At 41.5% G+C, this 23420-nt stretch overlaps 1 protein-coding gene across 1 annotated transcript in view; it reads right to left on the bottom strand.

Annotated features, from left to right (window-relative positions):
* Window positions 1-23420, bottom strand: part of VWCE (von Willebrand factor C and EGF domains) — a 282410-nt gene that overhangs the window by 164934 nt on the left and 94056 nt on the right. The window contains exon 10 of the mRNA XM_053720451.1: window positions 6875-7003. Within this exon, the coding sequence (XP_053576426.1) occupies window positions 6875-7003 (129 nt within the window). The remainder of the gene's footprint in view (window positions 1-6874; window positions 7004-23420) is intronic.

Here is a 23420-nt window from a genome sequence, read left to right as displayed (position 1 = left end):
ATCTAGGTAGACAACAACACATGTGTCAAGGAGATCATGGAAAATGTCATTAATAAAGAACTGGAAAGTTGCGGGTGCGTTAGTTAAGCCGAAAGGCATAACTAGATATTCAAACAACCCGTACCTAGTTCTAAAAGCGGTAAGCCACTCATCCCCCTCACGGATACGCACTAAATTGTACGCCCCTCTCAAATCTAATTTAGTAAAAATCTGAGCATGCCTGAGTCTTTCTATGAGTTCAGGAATGAGGGGGAGAGGGTATCGTTTTTTTATGGTTATTTTGTTCAATTGTCTGAAGTCAATGATAGGCCGAAGAGATTGGTCTTTGTTCCGCACAAAGAACATTCCTGCACCAGCAGGAGAAACCGAAGGACGGATAAACCCTTTCTTTAGATTTTCATCTAGGTAAGTTTTTAGATGATCCAGTTCCGGTTGACAAAGTGGGTATAAATGTCCAATAGGTGGCGTGGTTCCAGGTTTCAGTTCAATAGGGCAGTCGTAGATTCTGTGTGGGGGAAGGGTATCTGCTTCCTTCTTACTGAAGACTTCAGAGAACTGCTTGTACATTTCTGGTATCAGAGTTTCTGATGTGGAGGATAAACTGTGAAAAAAGGTTCTATGGCAAGTCTGTTGACAGAAATCAGAATTTAATTGAACTTTTAAGGATTTCCAATTAATATCAGGTTCGTGTAGCTGTAACCAAGCTAGCCCAAGTACTATTGGGAATAATGGAAAAGTTATTACATCAAAAGTGAGATGTTCATGATGTGTTTTTAATGTAGTGACAGAGAGCGGGATGGTGTGATGTGTAATTGGCCCTGATGATATCTCAGAGCCATCAACCACACGAAGGAAAATAGGAGACAACTTTTTTATCAATGGTATTTTATTTTTAGAAACCAGAGAACTGTCAATGTAGTTTCCTTGTGCTCCTGTATCCAAGATGGCTGGAATGGTCAGTTGCTTATTTGCCCACTGTAGAGAAAGAAGTAAAGAACAATGAAGAGGGTTGTTATGCTTTGACTGGAGAGAAAGATTGGTATGGTACTTACTCTTCTTGTTCTGTGGCAAAGATGGGCAATCCTTTAGAGTATGAGATGAGGATGCGCAATACATGCAGAGGCCTCTAGTCTTCCTTCTGATACGTTCTTCAGGAGTTAGAGGTCCTCTAAAAAAACTTATATCCATAGCTTCAGCACCAGTTGAACCAGTATGAGGACTGTTAGAAGTGGGATGGTTTAGAACCTTATCCTTCTTATAAACAATTTCAGGGTATTGACGTTCAAATCTTCTTTCACGTAATCTCCTATCAATTTGCCTGCTGAGCTTCATAAGGCCTTCCAATGTTTCAGGTAACTCAGTTCGGGCTAATTCATCTTTTACTGCGTCAGAGAGTCCAAGCCTGAACTGGTTTTTTAAAGCAATGGCGTTCCACTGAGAGTCAATAGAATATTGCTTGAATTCTGTTATGTAACATTCAACAGGTTTGGTACCTTGTTTTAAGTTCCTCATCTTTTTCTCAGCAGTATACTGTAGGTTAGAATCATAGTATAATTCATCCATGATATCCAGAAAAGATGAAAAAGATGAAAGAACAGCATTATTTGTCTCAAAGAGAGTGTCTGCCCAAATGCGAGGTTCACCTCTTAAATAGCTTATCATTGTAAGGACTTTAACCCTATCATTTGGGTATGTTTTAGGTTTAAGGGTGAAATTAAGCAGACAAGCATTTTTGAATTGACGGTATAAATTCCTATCTCCATTGAAAAAATCTGGAGGTGCAATAAATGGTTCTGACAGATTGTCAGGAAGGCTCTGTTTAATAGAGACAGTGTCTTTTATTACATTTCTTAAAGTTTCATTTTCTAATTGTAACTCTCTAAAGGCTTGACTAAGTTGGTCAACTCTTTGTGTTAAATTATAAACAATTTGAGGAAGCTCTGCTGGATCCATATTTTATGGCTTAGTTGTTATATCAGGTTCCTTGGTTATTTGAATCACAACTGCAGAGTCTAAATAAATTATTTTTGTTTCACAACTGAAGTACAGGCTATTATATCAGCATAGACTGTTTTATTCAGAGTGATTTTTATAAGTAATGGCAGTAAGTCTTTATATGGTTATATAATATCGTTATACCATATAAATATTTAGAGGCTGAAAATAAGTATTATTATTAATAACAACTTTTGACAATAATTGTGCTCAAACCCAAATGTGAGAGATAGTGTTCATTGTAGTAAGCACTGAGGCATGAGAGATGTGAGACACACAGACTGCAGCTGCTGACAGGGGCGTGACCTGCTGCGAGACACAGCACACAGAGTAATGCTTGCAGCGTGGTTATCTGAACACAGACTAGTGATTGCAATTGGTGCTGTGAGACACGCTGAGTTGTAAGGAACTGTATGGCACACTGAGATGTATGAAGCTGTGTGACGTCACATAAAGTCCGTTACTGTCCGGTATGAGAATGTATCAAAGGAAGTTCATAGAATTAAATAAAACATACGTTGCAATCAAAGTAATTTCTGAGAGACAAAGTCAATTTACATAAGTTCAAAAGGAAACATGAAATTTGTAATTAGCCGTTACTTAAGGCATCCAAGGTAAATTAGTTTTGATACAAATACCGTAGTAGTAGTTGGTAGAATCCTCCTGTTGGAAATTAGATAGCAATTCCTGTAGAGATGTGGAGTTGAATAACTTAATACTTCTTGGAATAGCAATCTTCAGGATGAATGAGACTAGTTGTTATTAGTCCCTTTGTGACCAAACTGCAGCTGGTATTTGTAAATCCAAATGTTAAAGTAGTAGAAGTAAATCTTCTTTTGATAAGTATATAGCTTATAAGAAAGAGAGCACTGGTTTCAGCAAACAATACTCAACAACTAAGCACTTGTTTGGGGCGGGGTGATGCCTTAAGTACAGGTGAGGAAGGTGAGTTGAGGCAAAAAGTAAAAGCAGGACTGGAATCCTTACAGTCTGTCGGACCTGATCCGCTGATCGGATCATGTCGGACAGACATTTGATAATAATAATAGGAAACATTCAAAATAATACATAATTTACAACAAGGGAACTGAAATTGATTTGCATTTACAAAGGCTCAGAGACAAAGCAGAACTTTTATGCAAAATGTTAGAGTAATTTCAGCTAATTAGTGAAAATCTATGTATAGAAGCACATCATAGTATTAAAGGAACACAGTGTTACTAAATATTATAAATATTTTGATAAAACAACATTAAAGTTACAAATTTGCTTTTTTCTTAAAAAAAATGTTAACATAAATTCTCTACATTGGGAAGTAGGTAAAACAAAATAAAAACAGGCTATTTTTTTCTACAGGAAGATCATGTCAGGGAAATCTAGCTGCTTCTTGGTTATACAATTTAAGGGATCGAGAAGTATTCAAGACAAGTAAATACAGAAATCAACTAAGTTTTAAGCACTGCTTCCTTCAAAAGAGAAACTCATTAACTACATTTTCTGAAGATGAAGCCAAGCTGAGTGGGTAGAATGTTACCAAAGCTACAATCTTCAAATGCGCTCAGTATGGTTGGTCAGGAAGTGAAGGAGCGCTAGCAGCATTTTTCTACTCTCATGTCAAGCTCTGTGCATGCGCTCAGTATGGTCGGTCAGGAAGTGAACCAGCGATAGCAGCATTAGTCTACTCTCATGTCAAGCTCTGTGCATGCGCTCAGTATGGTCAGGAACTGAACCAGCGCTAGCAGCACTAGTGTACTCTCATGTCAAGCTCTGTGCATGCGCTCAGTATAGTCAGGAAGTGAACCAGTGCTAGTAGCAATAGTCTACTCTCATGTCAAGCTCTGTGCATGCGCTCAGTATGGTCAGGAAGTGAACCAGCGCTAGCAGCACTAGTGTACTCTCATGTCAAGCTCTTTGCATGCGCTCAGTATGGTCAGGAAGTGAACCAGCGCTAGCAGCACTAGTGTACTCTCATGTCAAGCTCTGTGCATGCGCTCAGTATGGTCAGGAAGTGAACCAGCGCTAGTAGCACTAGTGTACTCTCATGTCAAGCTCTGTGCATGCGCTCAGTATGGTCAGGAAGTGAACCAGCGCTAGCAGCACTAGTGTACTCTCATGTCAAGCTCTGTGCATGCGCTCAGTATGGTCAGGAAGTGAACCAGCGCTAGCAGCACTAGTGTACCCTCATGTCAAGCTCTGTGCATGCACTCAGTATGGTCAGGAAGTGGACCAGCGCTAGTAGCACTAGTGTACTCTCATGTCAAGCTCTGTGCATGCGCTCAGTATGGTCAGGAAGTGAGCCAGGGCTAGTAGCACTAGTGTACTCTCATGTCAAGCTCTGTGCATGCGCTCAGTATGGTCAGGAAGTGAACCAGCGCTAGTAGCAATAGTGTACTCTCATGTCAAGCTCTGTGCATGCGCTCAGTATGGTCAGGAAGTGAACCAGCCCTAGTAGCACTAGTGTACTCTCATGTCAACCTCTGTGCATGCGCTCAGTATGGTCAGGAAGTGAACCAGCGCTAGTAGCACTAGTGTACTCTCATGTCAAGCTCTGTGCATGCGCTCAGTATGGTCAGGAAGTGGACCAGCGCTAGCAGCACTAGTGTACTCTCATGTCAAGCTCTGTGCATGCGCTCAGTATGGTCAGGAAGTGAGCCAGGGCTAGTAGCAATAGTGTACTCTCATGTCAAGCTCTGTGCATGCGCTCAGTATGGTCAGGAAGTGAACCAGCGCTAGCAGCACTAGTGTACTCTCATGTCAAGCTCTGTGCATGCGCTCAGTATGGTCAGGAAGTGAACCAGCGCTAGCAGCACTAGTGTACCCTCATGTCAAGCTCTGTGCATGCACTCAGCATGGTCAGGAAGTGAACCAGCGCTAGCAGCAAAATTGTTCTTTAATGTAAAGCTCTGTGCATGCACTCAGTATGGTCAGGAAGTGAACCAGCACTAGCAGCACTAGTGCACTCTCATGTCAAGTTCTGTGCATGCGCTCAGTATGGTCAGGAAGTGAACCAGCGCTAGTAGCAATAGTCTACTCTCATGTCAAGCTCTGTGCATGCACTCAGTATGGTCAGGAAGTGAACCAGCGCTAGTAGCAATAGTGTACTCTCATGTCAAGCTCTGTGCATGCGCTCAGTATGGTCAGGAAGTGAACCAGCGCTAGCAGCACTAGTGTACTCTCATGTCAAGCTCTGTGCATGCACTCAGTATGGTCAGGAAGTGAACCAGCACTAGCAGCACTAGTGTACTCTCATGTCAAGTTCTGTGCATGCGCTCAGTATGGTCAGGAAGTGAACCAGCGCTAGTAGCAATAGTCTACTCTCATGTCAAGCTCTGTGCATGCACTCAGTATGGTCAGGAAGTGAACCAGCGCTAGTAGCAATAGTGTACTCTCATGTCAAGCTCTGTGCATGCGCTCAGTATGGTCAGGAAGTGAACCAGCGCTAGCAGCACTAGTGTACTCTCATGTCAAGCTCTGTGCATGCGCTCAGTATGGTCAGGAAGTGAACCAGCGCTAGCAGCACTAGTGTACTCTCATGTCAAGCTCTGTGCATGCACTCAGTATGGTCAAGAAGTGAACCAGCGCTAGCAGCACTAGTGTACTCTCATGTCAAGCTCTGTGCATGCGCTCAGTATGGTCAAGAAGTGAACCAGCGCTAGTAGCACTAGTGTACTCTCATGTCAAGCTCTGTGCATGCGCTCAGTATGGTCAGGAAGTGAACCAGCGCTAGTAGCACTAGTGTACTCGCATGTCAAGCTCTGTGCATGTGCTCAGTATGGTCAGGAAGTGAACCAGCGCTAGCAGCACTAGTGTACTCTCATGTCAAGCTCTGTGCATGCGCTCAGTATGGTCAGGAAGTGAACCAGCGCTAGCAGCACTAGTGCACTCTCATGTCAAGCTCTGTGCATGCACTCAGTATGGTCAGGAATTGAACCAGTGCTAGCAACAATATTGTTCTCTAATGTCAAGCTCTGTGCATGCGCACAAAAAGGCGCAAGACTTTACTATTGACAATGTTGTTGCAACCACAGAACTATAAATTCCCACAATACATGATCATACCCGTTGCCTCTGTGTCAGAATTCCTTGAGTCTCAGTGTACTAACTGTTCCTTTGACTCCTGCCTGATTCTTACTTTCATGCTGTTTGACTGCCTGACGTATATGTCTGTTTATACCCATAAGCATTAAAGCTTCTTGTCACCTGACTTTCTGGTCTGACCCAGCTCTGTTCTCTGACTTCAGCTCTGTCTACTCCTGTGACTTAGTGGTCCCAGTCTGGCCATTCCCTGCAAACTTATTCCAGGACATCAGCTAAGGTCATTTTTACAAGGAACTTGCAACTTAAAGGGACATGAAACTCAAAAAAAAATATTTCATGATACAGATAGAGAATACAATTTTAAAAAGGTTTCCAATTTACTTCTATTAACAAATTTGCTTTGTTCCCTTGTTATTCTTTTTTGAAGAGATATCTAGATAGGTAGCGTGCACATTTCTGGAGCACTACATGACAGGAAATAGTGCTGCCATCTAATGCTCTTGCTAATGACACGTGCACACTCCTGAGCTTACCTTTATGCTTTTCAACAAAGGATAACAAGAAAACAAAGAAAATAGGATAATAGAAGTAAATTGGAAAGTTGTTTAAAATTGTATTCTCTATCTGAATCATGGAAGAAAACATTTGGGTTTCATATCGCTTTAAATTTAAGAATATGTAGCTTTTTTAAATGTAATACTATGTTTATTCACACAGTTCTGCTAAATATTTAAATTGTATTAAGCAAAATCAGAAATTATAACATCACCACAGAATTGTTTCACTTTAATTTGTTTTGAAATTTATTTTAAAGACAATGCTCTGGTATCATTTCACTTACCAACACATGAAACCTTATCTGTTCCTAGAATAAATCCTGCTCGACAAGAACAGAAGAAGCTGCCGTGAGTGTTGTGGCAGAAGTGGTGACAAATGTGAGATGTCGCTGGCCGTCTGCATTCGTTGATATCTGACAGATAATTTTAAGAAACAAAGATTAATCTAGGTTCAATGGCAAATTCCTAAGTTTGTTATATGGTTTATAATATCACAGCAATATCACTACAGTATGTTTTTATTGTAAGTTATAACTCCCAACATTTATGGCTGAGAATGAGGGACACAGGAGGTTGATAGGAGCCAGTCACCACTTTGTAGGTGGAGTCATGTTAGGAGGGGAGGGATCATGAGTGGTTAGTGGGCGGGATTATGGGTGTTTCTGGGTGTGTCAGGGCAGTTTTTGGGTGTTTCTGGCTGTTCTGTGGGTGGTGCTAAGGGAAATTCTGTAAAGAGGGACACATGGCTGTCACAGAGCTCAGTATCAGGGACTGTCCCTCTCCAATAGGGATAGTTGAGAGGTCTGTTGTAAACATCTTACAATTAACGTTACAAAGATACAAAAGTCAAAATTACACTTTAATGATTCAGACAGAGTGGTCGATTTGGGGGTGTCAATCAACCCAATCGTATTCGATCGGGTTGATTGCTGTCTGCCGCTCAGAGCAGACGGACCAGTTATGGAGCAGCAGTCTTAAGAACGCTGCTTCTTAACTCCTGTTTCCGGCGAGCCTGAAGGCTCGTGCAGAAACAGGGCGAGTTGGCCACATTCGGGGCATATTTAATCATCCCCAGAGTATGCAGATTTAAGACACATTTTCATATACTTTTATTATCAAATCTACTTTGTTCTTGTGGTATTCTTTGTTGAAAAGCATACCTAGGTAGGCTCAAGAGCAGCAATATACTAGTGGGTGCTAGCTGCTTATTGGTGGAACTTTTAATTCTATTTATCTACAAATTTAACCCATGGTATAATATTTTGATTTATAAGTAGTTTTGCCCAATGACTTCCGATATTTTAGACTTCTGCCAGTGCACAGTGCCACTCATATCTGTTGTCACAGTAGCTTGCACGCATAGTACCACTAATTGAAAAAAAAATGACAGTCAGAGGCAGGCCACCCCGCAAGGGCCGTCGTGGTCGTGGTGCTGTGATTCCCTTTGGCCCTAGAATAATGCCCAGTGTTCAGAGGCCATGTACCCTGAACTCGAAAAGTGCTGAGGACATAGTTGACTGGCTAACACAGGACACCCAATCTTCTACAGCTTCCGCTCGGAACCTTGACGCACCATCCTCCTCCAGCTTAGCTTCGGGCACCTTTCAAGTTACCACTCGCCCGCCTGACGCCACCACCAACACTAGCACCACAGCCGCTTCACTTGATCTGTCAGAGGAGTTATTTACACATCAGTTGGAAGAAATGAGTGATGCGCAACCATTATTGCCAGAGGATGTAGATAACAGGGATATGTCTCAGTCAAGCAGCATTACACACATGGACGTACGGTGTGATGATGACGATGATGTTGTACCCGTTGTTGCTTCCTTTGCTGAGTTGTCAGATACAAGTGAAGCGGGTGATGATGACGATGCGTCCGTGGATGTCACGTGGGTGCCCGCTAGAAGAGAAAAAGAACAGGGGGAAAGTTCAGATGGAGGAGGAGGAGACGAGTTGGAAGCAGCGGGAGGTCGTCGCAAGGAGCTAGTGGCACAGTCAGACAGCATGCATCGGCACCTGGGGTCAGCCAGACAGCACGCCAATCAACGCATGCTGTTGCCACCATCAGAATGCCGTCATTGCAGAGCTCAGCAGTGTGGCATTTTTTTTGTGTGTCTGCCTCTGACAACAGCGATGCCATTTGCAACCTGTGCCAAAAGAAACTGAGTCGTGGGAAGTCCAACACCCACCTAGGTACAACTGCTTTGCGAAGGCACATGATCGCACATCACAAACGCCTATGGGATCAACACATGAGTACAAGCAGCACACAAACTCAAAGCCGCCATCCTCCTCCTGGTCCAGCATCTTCAGCCACGTCAACCACTGCTGTCCTCCTTGCCCCCTCTCAACCATCCGCCACTCCGTCTCTCGCCTTGAGCAGTTCCTGCTCATCTGCAGACAGTCAGATGTCTGTCAAGGACATGTTTGAGCGTAAGAAGCCAATGTCACAAAGCCACCCCCTTGCCCGGCATCTGACAGCTGGATTGTCTGAACTCTTAGCCCACCAGCTTTTACCATACAAGCTGGTGGAGTCTGAGGCGTTCCAAAAATTTGTAGCTATTGGGACACCACAGTGGAAGGTACCCGGCCGAAATTTCTTTGCACAAAAGGCAATCCCCAACCTGTACTCGATTGTGCAAAAGGAAGTAATGGCATGTCTGGCACACAGTGTTGGGGCAAGGGTCCATCTGACCACTGATACCTGGTCTGCAAAGCATGGTCAGGGCAGGTATATCACCTACACTGCGCATTGGGTAAACCTGCTGACGGCTGCCAAGCATGGAATGCGTGGCTCTGCAGAGGAGTTGGTGACACCGCCACGACTTGCAGGCAGGCCTGCTGCCACCTCCTCTACTCCTCCTACTCCATTCTCTTCCATAACCTCCTCGGCTTAGTCCTCTTCTGCTGCTGCGTCTTGCTCAACATCAACGGGGAGTTTGGTCTGTCACTGTGAAGCAGGAGTAACCATTACACTATCTGTTCGATACAACATCATACCTGATGTTTTAAAGCACGTTATTCCAAACAATTTAGGAATGTTAGGTGATTTATGCCCTTTATGGATTAAAACCAGACTCTTAGCCCACCAGCTTTTACCATACAAGCTGGTGGAGTCTGAGGCGTTCCAAAAATTTGTAGCTATTGGGACACCACAGTGGAAGGTACCCTGCCGAAATTTCTTTGCACAAAAGGCAATCCCCAACCTGTACTCGATTGTGCAAAAGGAAGTAATGGCATGTCTGGCACACAGTGTTGGGGCAAGGGTCCATCTGACCACTGATACCTGGTCTGCAAAGCATGGTCAGGGCAGGTATATCACCTACACTGCGCATTGGGTAAACCTGCTGACGGCTGCCAAGCATGGAATGCGTGGCTCTGCAGAGGAGATGGTGACACCGCCACGACTTGCAGGCAGGCCTGCTGCCACCTCCTCTACTCCTCCTACTCCATCCTCTTCCATAACCTCCTCGGCTGAGTCCTCTTCTGCTGCTGCGTCTTGCTCAACATCAACGGGGAGTTTGGTCTGTCACTGTGAAGCAGGAGTAACCATTACACTATCTGTTTGATACAACATCATACCTGATGTTTTAAAGCACGTTATTCCAAACAATTTAGGAATGTTAGGTGATTTATGCCCTTTATGGATTAAAACCAGACTCTTAGCCCACCAGCTTTTACCATACAAGCTGGTGGAGTCTGAGGCGTTCCAAAAATTTGTAGCTATTGGGACACCACAGTGGAAGGTACCCGGCCGAAATTTCTTTGCACAAAAGGCAATCCCCAACCTGTACTCGATTGTGCAAAAGGAAGTAATGGCATGTCTGGCACACAGTGTTGGGGCAAGGGTCCATCTGACCACTGATACCTGGTCTGCAAAGCATGGTCAGGGCAGGTATATCACCTACACTGCGCATTGGGTAAACCTGCTGACGGCTGCCAAGCATGGAATGCGTGGCTCTGCAGAGGAGTTGGTGACACCGCCACGACTTGCAGGCAGGCCTGCTGCCACCTCCTCTACTCCTCCTACTCCATCCTCTTCCATAACCTCCTCGGCTGAGTCCTCTTCTGCTGCTGCGTCTTGCTCAACATCAACGGGGAGTTTGGTCTGTCACTGTGAAGCAGGAGTAACCATTACACTATCTGATCGATACAACATCATACCTGATGTTTTAAAGCACGTTATTCCAAACAATTTAGGAATGTTAGGTGATTTATGCCCTTTATGGATTAAAACCAGACTCTGCCACAGTCCAGGTGTTAGTCCCCTTGAAACAACTTTTCCATCACTATTGTGGCCAGAAAGAGTCCCTGTGGGTTTTAAAATTCGCCTGCCTATTGAAGTTTATGGCGGTTCGCCCGGTTCACACGTTTGCGAACATTAGCGAAAGTTTGCGTTCGCCGTTTGCGAACGGAAAATTTTATGTTCGTGACATCACTATATATATTTAAAAACATCAGATATATGTAGAAATATGTATTTATGAATAAATAGAATATACAGGTATACCCCGCTCATACAGCGGGTTAGGTACTGGAGCCCCGCTGTATAGTGAAAACCGCCTTAAAGTGAAACAAGGCAGTTTTAGCTTTCTTTTCACTTGCCAGTGTGTTTAAAAACTTGAAAACATGTTTGAACTAACATATACTAGGGGTGCAATAGCACTACATTTAGTTTATCACTAGTACAGCATAGTATTTAATAAGTATTCAATAAATACTGTATCTGTAAAATAGTGACAATTACTGTAGTAAAATGTGCCAGATTACAATACTGCGACACAGATTGCACTGTAATGCTGTAAACAGAGTGAACTAAGCATAACAAAATGGTAACAGCCACCATCTCACGATGATTACAGCACTGTTTCAAAATCCTTGGAGATGAACTTCAGCTCCACAAAGCACTGTATTAGCGAAACGCTGTAAAGTGAAGCGCTGTAAAGTGAGGTATACCTGTATTCCATTGTGTTAAGAACATTACATGTCGGGTTAGCGCAATAGCGAAAATGCTATTGTGTTTGCGCAAGAGAGTGGGCGTTAGGGGGTTTTTCCACTTTTTTTCTCTATTGACTTCTACGGGGGAATGCGAAAACGTGTTTTTTTTATTTTAAGCGCGATTCAGGTTACTGCTAGCGAAAATACGTTTTGTTTTTTTAAACTTGTAAAACAAACGCCACCCAACTAGCGCAAAAAGCTTAACTTAGCGGAGTTTTCACGATCACAAAAAATAAATATACCGCGCCACTTAATATCAAGTAAAAATCCGATGACAATTTTCTCAAGTATCTATTAAGAGTAAAATTAGAATAAAATATTAATAAGAAAATATATATTTTAGTGTAATTTAATTGTTTATCACAGAGACAAATATTCCTTATTTTCCGGGGCTGTAGCTATATTTCAGTGCTCTTTTATAATAGTATATGAACCCACAGATTATCAATACTTTTAGTTGATTTTAAGTGAAAACTCAACTTTTGCGCAGTTTAATTTTTTTTTTCAACTTTTTATTAAAAAACTTATTTTTATTAACACAGGAATTAAGAATTAACTTTTACACTAGGGGTGGAAAAATAGGACTTTGCCTTAAAGGGACAGTATACACCAATTTTCATATAACTGCATGTAATAGATACTGTATAAAGAAGAATATGCACAGATACTGAACTAAAAATCCAGTATAAAGCCCTTTAAAAAATGTCTTAGAAGCTCCCAGTTTAGCTCTGTTGAAAAGGTTAGCTGAAACACCCACTGAAAGTGATTCTATAGCAAAAACAGCAGACACTCCCCCCTCCCCCTTCCTCTGCATATGAAAAGACTCTTTACACAAACAGGAGAAAGCTAGAGTAGGTATACCTCAGTATACTTTAAAACTTTGGGGCTTGGTTAGGAGTCTGAAAATCAGCACAATATTATTTAAAAATTAGCAAAACCATACTTTAAACAAAAAAAAACTTTATAGGCTATATAAATGAATCATCTTAAAATCATTTATGCAAAGAAAAATCTAGGGCGATTACATATGCGGTGTCGCCCGCAAAAACCGACGTCGCAGATTTTTAGTCGGGTACTCCTATCACATATACGGCGCTGCATATAAATACAGCGCATATATTTCAGCCGTTGCCCTCTAATTTTACTCCCATAAACTAACATAGAACCGCGTCGCATTTTCACCTCGCCACGCATAGGCAGGCACAGCAAGCCTTGTGCTGAAAATGTGAGCATCGTAATTCCATGAAAGTTCTAACTACTGCATGCGCAATATCTACCTGTCAACCGCCATCTCCTCCACCGCAATAACTATTAAAATATATTAACCCCTAATCCACAACCCCCACTTAGCAAAATACCTAATAAAGTGATTAACCCCTAAACCGCCATCCCCCACCAACGCAAATGTACCTATTTAAACTATTAACTCCTAATCCGCCACCCCCCACATCGTAAAGTAACTAATTAAGCTATTAACCCCTAAACCGCCAACCCCCCACATCACAATAAATCCTATTGGCTGTTCAAATCAGCCAATAGGATTTCAGCAGCTCTCATCCTATTGGCTAAATTGAAAATGTCAGACAATAGGAATGCAAGGTACCCCATTTTTAAACAGGTACCTTGCATTCAATCCTCAGTGTGCGGTGGTGATCGTACGAAGAGGATCTCCATGCTGAATGGCTCCGCAGTCGCCGGTCTTGTTCCGCGGTCACCTCCGCTCCACACAGGCTTGGTCCTGGATGAAGATAGAAGAGGTCGCCGCACTAGAAGAAGATGACGCCGCCTCCAAGAAGACTACACCGCTGCCTGTAAGAGGACCTTCTCCGCCGGACTTCAGGAACGGTGAGAACCTATTTGGGGATTAGACTATGGTTTTTTTTTATTTATTTTTTTATTTTTTTAGATTAGGGCTTTCAATGGGCAGTAAAAGAGCTGAATGCCCCTTTTAAGGGCAGTAAAAGAGCTAAATGCCCTTTTAAGGGCAATGCCCATACAAATGCCCCTTTAGGGGCAATGGGTAGTTTAGGTTTTTTTATTGCTAGTTTTTTTACTTTGGGGGTTTGGTGGGTGGGGGGGTTACTGTTAGGGGGGACTTTTTTTAAATGTAAAATAGCTGTTTAACTTATGGCAATGCCCTACAAAATAAGCCTATTGGTAGTTTAGTTTAGATAAGGGGGTGTTTTTATTTTGGGGGGGCTTTTTATTTTCATAGGGATTAGGTTTAATTTTTTTTATTTTTGATAATTTGGTTTATTATTTTCTGTAATGTTAGACTTTTTATTTTTTGTCATTTTAATTTAATCTTAAAGTTCTTTTTTAAGTAATGTTACATTTTTTTTATAATTAAAATAAAAACCTATTTGATGTAATTGGGGTTAATTTAGGGGGTGTTAGGTTAGGGGGCTTAGTAATTAAATTAGTTATTTGCGTTGCGGGAGGTTGGCGGTTTAGGAGTTATTAGATTAATTTTGTTTATAGCAATGTGGGGGGTTGGCAGTTTAGGGGTTAATAGAATAATTTGGTTTATTGCGATGTGGGGGTTGGTGGTTTAGGGGTTAATAGTTGCTTTGTGATGTGGGTGAACGGCGGACTAGGGGTTAATACTTTTATTAGGTAGATTGCGATGTGGGTGAATGGCGGATTAGGGGTTATTACTTTGATTAGACATATTGTATTGTGGGGGGTTGGCGGTTTAGGGGTTAATAATTTTATTATTAGTTGTGTTGCGAGGGGATTGCAGATATAGGGGTTTTGATGTTGTCGGGTTTATTTTTTGGAGGCGGTTTAGACTTTTACAGTCGATTTAACTTTTTTTTTTCCTTAGGCGCCGGCAGTTTCTAAACTGCCGTAAGTCACTGGCGACTCCAGAAATGTGTATTTCCGCACATTTCTGGACATCGCTAGTTTATCCAATTTACGGCAGTTTATGAACTGCCGGTGGGGTTTATGTGATTCCCTGATGTGCGGGGTGAAATTATGGGTGACGCTGAAGCCTGCACCTAGTGTATAATGTCCCTTTAAAAAATAGTTAAAATGTTTTTTGTTTTTTTTGTTTGTTTTTCCTTTTTAACAGTTTCAACGTGCTCAAATTAAAAAGCTGCAGATTTTTTTTTTTATCGATTGGAATACCAGTATGGAATGACTCTCAAGTAAACTGAAGCTGAAGAGTGTCTAATAAAAGGGATATCGAGGAGCGTTAGAGGGATTTGGAAAGTTTGAATTTGTAAACCCCACAAAAGTCATATGTTGCATTTCTGATTGATTAGAAAAAGATTTCCTTGTATTGTTTGAAGCCATTTTTAACCAACTTTTCTCTCTTTGAGTCTGAAGTAGATTAAAATAAAGTTTAAATATTGAGCATATTTTTATGCTTTTCCCCATTCCATTTGTCAAATCTGATTGACAGGACACCTGTTTTACAAAATGTCACTGTGGCTTAATATATTACCCTCCCCATGTCTAGGTTGTTAAGCTCTCTTGACCAATGTTGTGAACAAAAGCAGAGCCAATATCTTGATTAAACTTTGTTAAAATACTTTTTGACTTAATCCTTTTTTTCTTTTCCCAGGTGCAAAGCAGTGGTATCTGGATGTTATTTGTCTCCCAAACTCATTCTCTGGACTATAATTCTGTCTTAATATGAGTATGTTTTCTGTTCAGTAAACTATAATAGTATGTTTTCAAAATAATACAATTTGACAAAATAAGACTTGCTTATTGTAATTCAATAGGTTACTGTCATATGGCTAAAATGATTATATAAACATTTATATATATTTTTTAAATAGTCAAGAAAAAAATAATTTTGAACCTCTGAACTTGTGTGCTCACATATGGATTTCTAGAGAACTTGGATTTCTGGCGGGAGACTTCCTTGTAGTCTCAGAGGAACCAGCTATAGCTGGCCCTCTGAGTGACAGAGACTTTGTAGGATAGTGGAAGCTCCTTCCATGGGGAAGTTCCTTGACACTGCATCAGGTTCCTTAGCTTAAGTAGGAAAATTAAGCTTCTGGTACCTGTTGACCCTTTTGACACCTGAAGAGTAAAGGACCTAAATATTTTCAAGGCCCTCATCTACTAGAACATGGCACAGGCCCTGGGCTTCAAAAATCAAAACAAAACAAAAACAATGATATCAGACAAATGCATAATCCAGACTGAATTTCTACGTACTGATAAATTTGTCCATGAATATTGTTTCAAAACAAACTTGGGATCTCTCATCTATACACAAGAAACATATCATATAAAGTTTTCAAAGGACACATCAGGTCCACTTTTTTGGAGGATTTACAGGATGAGGAAACCTTATTATCCAATCACTATTATGACCTCTCAGCATATTGATAGGATTGTCTGAGCGTTACATTATGTCCAATATATTATTTTTATGCTTTTTTTGCATAAAAAAAATACATATACAGTATCCCACAAAAGTAAGTACACCCCTCACATTTTTGTAAATATTTTATTATATCTTCATGTGACAACACTGAAGAAATGACACTTTGCTACAATGTAAAGTAGTGAGTGTACAGCCTGTATAACAGTGTAAATTTGCTGTCCCCTCAAAATAACTCAACACACAGCCATTAATGTCTAAACCATTGGCAACAAAAGTGAGTACACCCCTAAGTGGAAATGTCGAAATTGGGCCCAATTAGCCATTTTCCCTCCCCGGTGTCATGTGACTCGTTAGTGTTACAAGGTCTCATGTGTGAATGGGGAGCAGGTGTGTTAAATTGGGTGTTATCGCTCTCACACTCTCTCATACTGGTCACTGCAAGTTCAACATGGCACCTCATGGCAAAGAACTCTCTGAGGATCTGAAAAAAAGAATTGTTGCTCTACATAAAGATGGCCTAGCCTATAAGAAGATTGCCAAGACCATGAAACTTAGCTGTAGCACGGTGGGCAAGACCATACAGCGGTGTCTTTATACTTTACATGAGAGCATACACCTGTCTTTAAACTTTACATAATAGCATGCACCTCTTTAAACTTTACATGAGAGCATGCACCTGTCTTTATACTTTACGTGAGAGCATGCACCTGTCTTTAAACTTTACATGAGAGTATGTACCTCTCTTTATACTTTACATAAGAGCATGCACTTGTCTTGGTCCTTTACATGAGAGCGTGCACCTGTCTTTATACTTTACATGAGAGCATGCACCGGTCTTTATACTTTACATGACAGCATGCACCTGTCTAAACTTTACATGAGAGCATGCACCTGTCTTTATACTTTACATAAGAGCATGCACTGGTCTTTATAGTTTACATGAGAGCATGCACCTGTCTTTAAACTTTACATGAGAGCGTGCACCTGTATCTGTACTTTACATGAGAGCATGCACCTTTCTTTATACTTTACATTAGAGCATGTGCCTGTCTTTATACTTTACACGTGAGCATGCATCTGTTTTTATACTTTACATAAGAGCATGAACCTGTCTTGATCCTTTACATGAGAGTGTGCACCTCTCTTTAAACTTTACATGAGATCATGCACCTGTCTTTATACTTACATGAGAGCGTGCACTTGTCTTTATACTTTACATGACAGCATGCACCTGTCTTGATCCTTTACATGAGAACATGCACCTGTCTTTAATCTTTACAAAAGAGCATGAACCTGTCTTGATCCTTTACATGAGAGTGTGCACCTGTCATTAAACTTTACATGAGATCATGCACCTGTCTTTATACTTACATGAGAGCATTCACCTGTCTTTATACTTTACATGACAGCATGCACCTGTCTTGATCCTTTACATGAGAACATGCACCTGTCTTTAATCTTTACATAAGAGCATGAACCTGTCTTGATCCTTTACATGAGAGCGTATCACCTGTCTTTAAACTTTACATGAGATCATGCACCTATCTTTATACTTTACATGAGAGCATTCACCTGTATTTATATTTAACATGACAGCATGCACCTGTCTTGATCCTTTACATGAGAGCATGCACCTGTCTTTAATCTTTACACAAGAGCATGCATCTGTCTTTAAACTTTAGACGAGAGCATGCACCTGTCTTTATACTTTACATGAGAGCATGCACCAGTCTTTATACTTTACATGAGATGATGAGAGTATACACCTGTCTTTATACTTTACATAATAGCATGCACCTCTTTAAACTTTACATGAGAGCATGCACCTGTCTTTAATCTTTACATAAGAGCATGAACCTGTCTTTAATCTTTACATAAGAGCATGCATCTGTCTTTAAACTTTGCACGAGAGCATGCACCTGTCTTTATACTTTACCTGAGATCATGCACCTGTCTTTAAACTTTACATGAGAGTATACACCTGTCTTTATACTTTACATGAGAGCATGCACCAGTCTTTATACTTTACATGAGAGTATACACCCGTCTTTATACTTTACATGAGAGCATGCACCAGTCTTTATACTTTACATGAGAGTATACACCCGTCTTTATACTTTACATGGGAGTGTGCACCTGTATTTATATGTGCATATGCATGCTCCTGAACAGTCCCTGCGAGTGGCCAGATGCCTCCTACTGAAAGTAATGTAGCTCGCTGGAAAGAGACACTTTGCTCTGTAGAGCAAGTTAACAGGGAGCAGGGGGCGCACTTTAAAAAATAAATCCTGCAGCCAATATAAATCACATTACACTGCTTTCTGCATATAGTATCTTACAAACGCCTATATTTTCATTATTTTCGTATGTATATTGTTGTCTATTAGGGTTATTGAGTGTTTTGAGAAAAGCTCAAGAAAAAACTGAGATCTGTAGTGTGAATTATGCTGTGATTAGACAGACAATTTCATATAAGCTCTTTGAACCCCTATGTTCAGCCCATTGTACAAAAAAACAACCATTAGGCTTTGTATTTTATACAAATTTCTAAGTGATTTTTGCACATCCAGTGTACTTACATTTATTATCACTGTGCATATTTAATATGATTTATTCTAGAGTAATTAACATACAAATTTTAAATTTTTGTTAAAATATGATTTTTGGTGAAGAAATGTTTTACGATTTTTGATGCACCTTACCTATACAATTGCTTACTGTCTATTTTTCTGTGAATGGTTCAATTATTCATTTTGTAAGATTTTTAAAATTCCTATTTTATTGTGCACCTCTGTAATGTAACTATCTCCTCCCTATACAAAAATGCAGTATACGCCCCTTAGTGAGACACCCTGTTTTCATGGTAAAAAGTGGCTTTATAGAATTCCACCAGGGAAACAGGAGGACTGGCAGCATTATTTAATAATCTAGCCAGCCCAGAGAACTTTAGATCATTGGGCCCTTAGTCTCAGGTTGAAATAGAAGAATTTATGCTTACGTGATAAATTTATTTCTTTCCGGACATGGAGAGTCCACGACGTCATTCCAATTACTAGTGGGATATTCACTCCTAGCCAGCAGGAGGAGGCAAAGAGTCACTTCCCTTACCCATAACCCCCAGTCAATCAGCCGAAGGAAAATGGAAAAAGAAGATAACACAAAGGTGTAGAGGTGTCTGAGGTTTAGAAAAAAAAATTACATGGTGGGGTCGTGGACTCTCCATGTCCGGAAAGAAAGAAATTTATCAGGTAAGCATAAATTCTATTTTCTTTATTAAGATATGGAGAGTCCACAACGTCATTCCAAATACTAGTGGGAACCAATACCCAAACTAGAGGACACGGAATGAACAGGGAGGGAGAACAAGACAGGCAGACCTAAACAGAAGGCACCACGGCTTGAAGAACCTTTCACCCAAAGGAAGCCTCAGCCGAGGCAAACATATACAATTTGTAGAATTTGGAAAAAGTATGCAGAGAGGACCAAGCTGCAGCCTTGCAAATCTGTTCCACAGAAGCTTTATTTTTAAAAGCCCATGAAGATGAGACAGCCCTAGTGGAATGAGCTGTAATTCTCTCAGGAGGCTGCTGTCCAGCAGTCTCATAAGCAAAATGAATCATGCTTCTCAACCAGAGGGAAAGAGAAGTTGCAGTAGCCTTCTGACCCTTATGCTTTCCAGAGAAACAAACAAACAGGACAGAAGACTGGCGAAAATCTTTAGTAGCCTGTAGATAGAATTTTAGAGCACGACCCCATCCAAGTTGTGCAACAGATGTTCCTAATGAGAAGAAGGATTAGGACAGAGAGAAGGTACAACAATTTCCTGATTAATATTTCTATCCAAAACTACCTTAGGGAGAAACCCCAATTTAGTACGAAGAACCACCTTATCTGCATGAAAGATAAGGTAAGGCGAATCACACTGTAAAGCCAAGAGTTCAGAAACTCTCAGAGCAGAAGAGATAGCAATAAGAAACAAAACCTTCCAAGATAACAGATATTAATCTATGTAATGCATTGGCTTAAACTGAGCCTGCTGTAACATTTTAAGAACAAGGTTAAGGCTCCAAGGAGGAGCAACAGGTTTAAACACAGGCCTGATTCTGACCAGGGCCTGACAAAAAGATTGAACATCTGGCACATCCGCCAGACGCTTATGTAAAATAATATAGTGCAGAAATCTGACCTTTCAGAGAACTGACTGACAACCCTTTCTCCAGACCTTCAGACAAAATACTAGGAATCCTGAACCTACTCCAAGAGCAGCCCTTTGATTCACACCAATAAAGGTATTTATGCCATAACTTATGGTAAATTTTTTACGAGTAACAGGCTTGCAAGCCTGAATCATGGTCTCAATGACCGACTCAGAAAACCCACGCTTAGCCAGAGCAGTCAGCTTCAAATAAACGAGATTTGGATGGAGGAAAGGAACCTCAGTTAGATGGTCCATCTTCAGAGGTAACCTCCAAGGAGGAAGAAATGACATCTTTATTAAGTCTGCATACCAGATCCTGAGAGGCCATGCATGAGCTACTAGAATTACAGACGCTCTCTCCTGTTTGATACGAGCAATGACTCGTGGAAGGAGTGCAAACGGGGGAAACAGATATGCTAGCCCAAAATCCCAAGGAACCGCCACAGCATCTATCAGAGCGGCCTGCAGATCTCTTGACCTTGAACCGTACCTTCGAAGCTTGGCGTTCTGATGAAATGCCATCAGATCCAACTCCGGCACCCCCCACTTGGGGGTTAGCCCGGAGAACACCTCCGAATGGAGAGCCCACTACCTGGGATGAAATGTCTGTCTGCTCAGGAAATCCGCCTCCCAGTTGTCCAATACTGGAATGTGGATGGCAGATAGACAACAATTGTGAGCTTCCGCCCCCCACTGAATAATCTGTGCCACCTCCTTCATGGCTAAGGAACTCCGAGTTCCTCCCTGTTGTTTGATGTAAGCCACTGAGGTGATAGTCTGATTGGAACCTGATAAACAGGGCTAAGGACAATTGAGGCCAAGCCATCAGAGCATTGTAGATCGCTCTCAACTCCAAAATGTTTATGGGGAGAGTAGATAACTTCCGAGTCCATAGGCCCTGCACCTTTAACGAGCCCCAGACTGCTCCCCAGCCTAGCAAGCTGGCGTCCGTGGTCACAATAACCCAGGAGGGTCTCCGGAAACATGTGCCCTGAGACAGATGATTCTGAGAATGCCACCACGAGAGAGAATCTCTTGTCAACTGGTCCATATCTATTCTCTGAGACAGATCTGAATGGTCTCCGTTCCATCATCTGAGCATGCATAACTGCAGAGCTTTCAAATGGACTTGAGCAAAAGGAATTATGTCCATGGAAGCGACCATCAGACTAATTACCTACATACACTGAGCCACTGATGGTCAAACAGTAGACTGTAGGGAGAGAAGTTTGGATTTTCTGACCTCCATCAGAAAAATCGTCATAGATAGGGAATCTATGATGGTCCCTAAGAAGCAAACCCTTGTAGCTGGAACAAGGGAACTCTTCTCCAGATTCAGTTTCCAACTGCGGGAAAGTAGAAAAGACAACAAGATCTCTGTATGAGAGTTTGCTTGTTGAAAAGATGGCGCCTGAACCAATATGTTGTCAAGATAAGGTGCCACCGCAATTCCCCGAGACCTGACAACTGCCAAGAGAGCCCCCAGAACCTTTGAGAAAATTCTGGGAGCTGTGGCAAGGCCAAACGGAAGAGCAACAAACTGAAAGTGCTTGTCTTAAAAAGCGAATCTCAGAAACTGATGATGATCCCTGTGGATGGGAACATGAAGATAGGCATCCTTCTGGTCTATCCTCCTCATGAACTGACCTTCTTGGACCAAGGGAAGAATGGAACGAATGGTTTCCATTTTTAAGGAAGGAACCCTGAGAAACTTGTTGAGACATTTTAAGTCTTAGATGGGTTGAAAAGTTCAATCCTTTTTGGGAACCACAAACAGATTTGAATAAAATCCTAGACCCTGTTCTCTTACTGGAACAATCACTCCCAAAGAGGAGAGTGAACGCGCTTTAAGAATGCCTCTCTTTTTACCTGATCCGCAGATAACTTTGAGAGGAGAAATCTGCCCTTGGGAGGACAAGATTTGAATTCTAATTTGTAACCCTGAGATACTATGTCCACAGCCCAAGGATCTGAGACATCTCGTATCCATGCTTGACAAAACAGGGAAAGTCTGCCCCCTACTTGATCCGATCCCGGACCGGGGGCAGACCCTTAATGCTGACTTAGACTCAGCTGAGGGTTTCTTTGATCGCTTCCCCTTGCTCCAAGACTGATTGGGTCTCCAAGAAGACTTGGAACGCTCCTGATTGGAAGAGGGAGAGGAAGACTTTTGGCCTTTGAAGTTACGAAAGGAACAAAAATTACTTTGACGTCCTTTAGGCCTATTCTTCTTGTCTTGTGGTAGGAAAGATCCTTTTCCACTCGTAATATCAGAAATTATTTCTGCCAGACCAGGACCAAACAAGGTCTTGTAAGGAAGTGCCAGAAGCTTAGACTTGGAGGTGACCAAGATTTAAGCCACAGAGTCCTACGGGCTAGAACAGTGAAGCCAGACATCTTGGCTCCCAGTCTAATGATTTGCATATTAGCATCAGAGATAAAGGAATTGGCTAATTTGAGAGCCTTAATTCTATCTTGGATCTCTTCCAATGGAGTCTCTTGTAAAATTAATTCAGACAAGGCATCGCACCAATATGATGCTGCACTTGCTACTGTGACAATACAATACAAACTGCAGGTTGCCATTGAAGACCCTGATGAACATACACCTTCTTCAAATAAGCCTCCAGCTTCTTGTCCATGGGATCCTTAAAGGAACAGCTATCCTCTATAGGAATTTTAGTTCTCTTAGCCAGAGTAGAAATAGCCCCTTCTACCTTAGGCACTGTGCGCCATGAATCTCTAATGGAGTCAGCAACAGGAAACATCTTTTTAAAGACGGGAGACGGGGGAGAAAGTTATCCTTGGCTTCTCCCATTCCTGTGTAATAATCTCCGTCACACGGTCTGAAACAGGAAACACTTCCACAGAGGAAGGAACATCATAGATTTCTTAGGGTTGACAGCGACAGAAGAATCTGAGTCGTCCAAAGTAGCCAATACCTTCTTTAACAGTACACGGAGGTGTTCAAGCTTAAAGGGACATGAAAGCCATTTTTTTTTTCTTTCGTGATTTAGAAAGAGCATGTCATTTTAAACAACTTTCTAATTTACTTCTATTATCTAATTTGCTTCATTATCTTGATATCACTTGCTGAAAAGCATATCTAGATATGCTCGGTAGCTGCTGATTGGTTGCTGCACCTAGAGGCCTTGTGTGATTGGCTCACACATGTGCATTGCTATTTCTTCAACAAAGGATATCTAAAGAATTGAGCAAATTAGATAATAGAAGTAAATTGGAAAGTTGTTTAAAATTGCATGCCCTATCTGAATCATGAAAG

Source organism: Bombina bombina, chromosome 7 (genome assembly GCF_027579735.1).
Source record: "Bombina bombina isolate aBomBom1 chromosome 7, aBomBom1.pri, whole genome shotgun sequence".
NCBI lineage: Eukaryota > Metazoa > Chordata > Amphibia > Anura > Bombinatoridae > Bombina > Bombina bombina.
The sequence above is the reverse complement of the archived record's forward strand: the minus strand, read 5'-3'. Positions and strand labels throughout refer to the sequence as shown.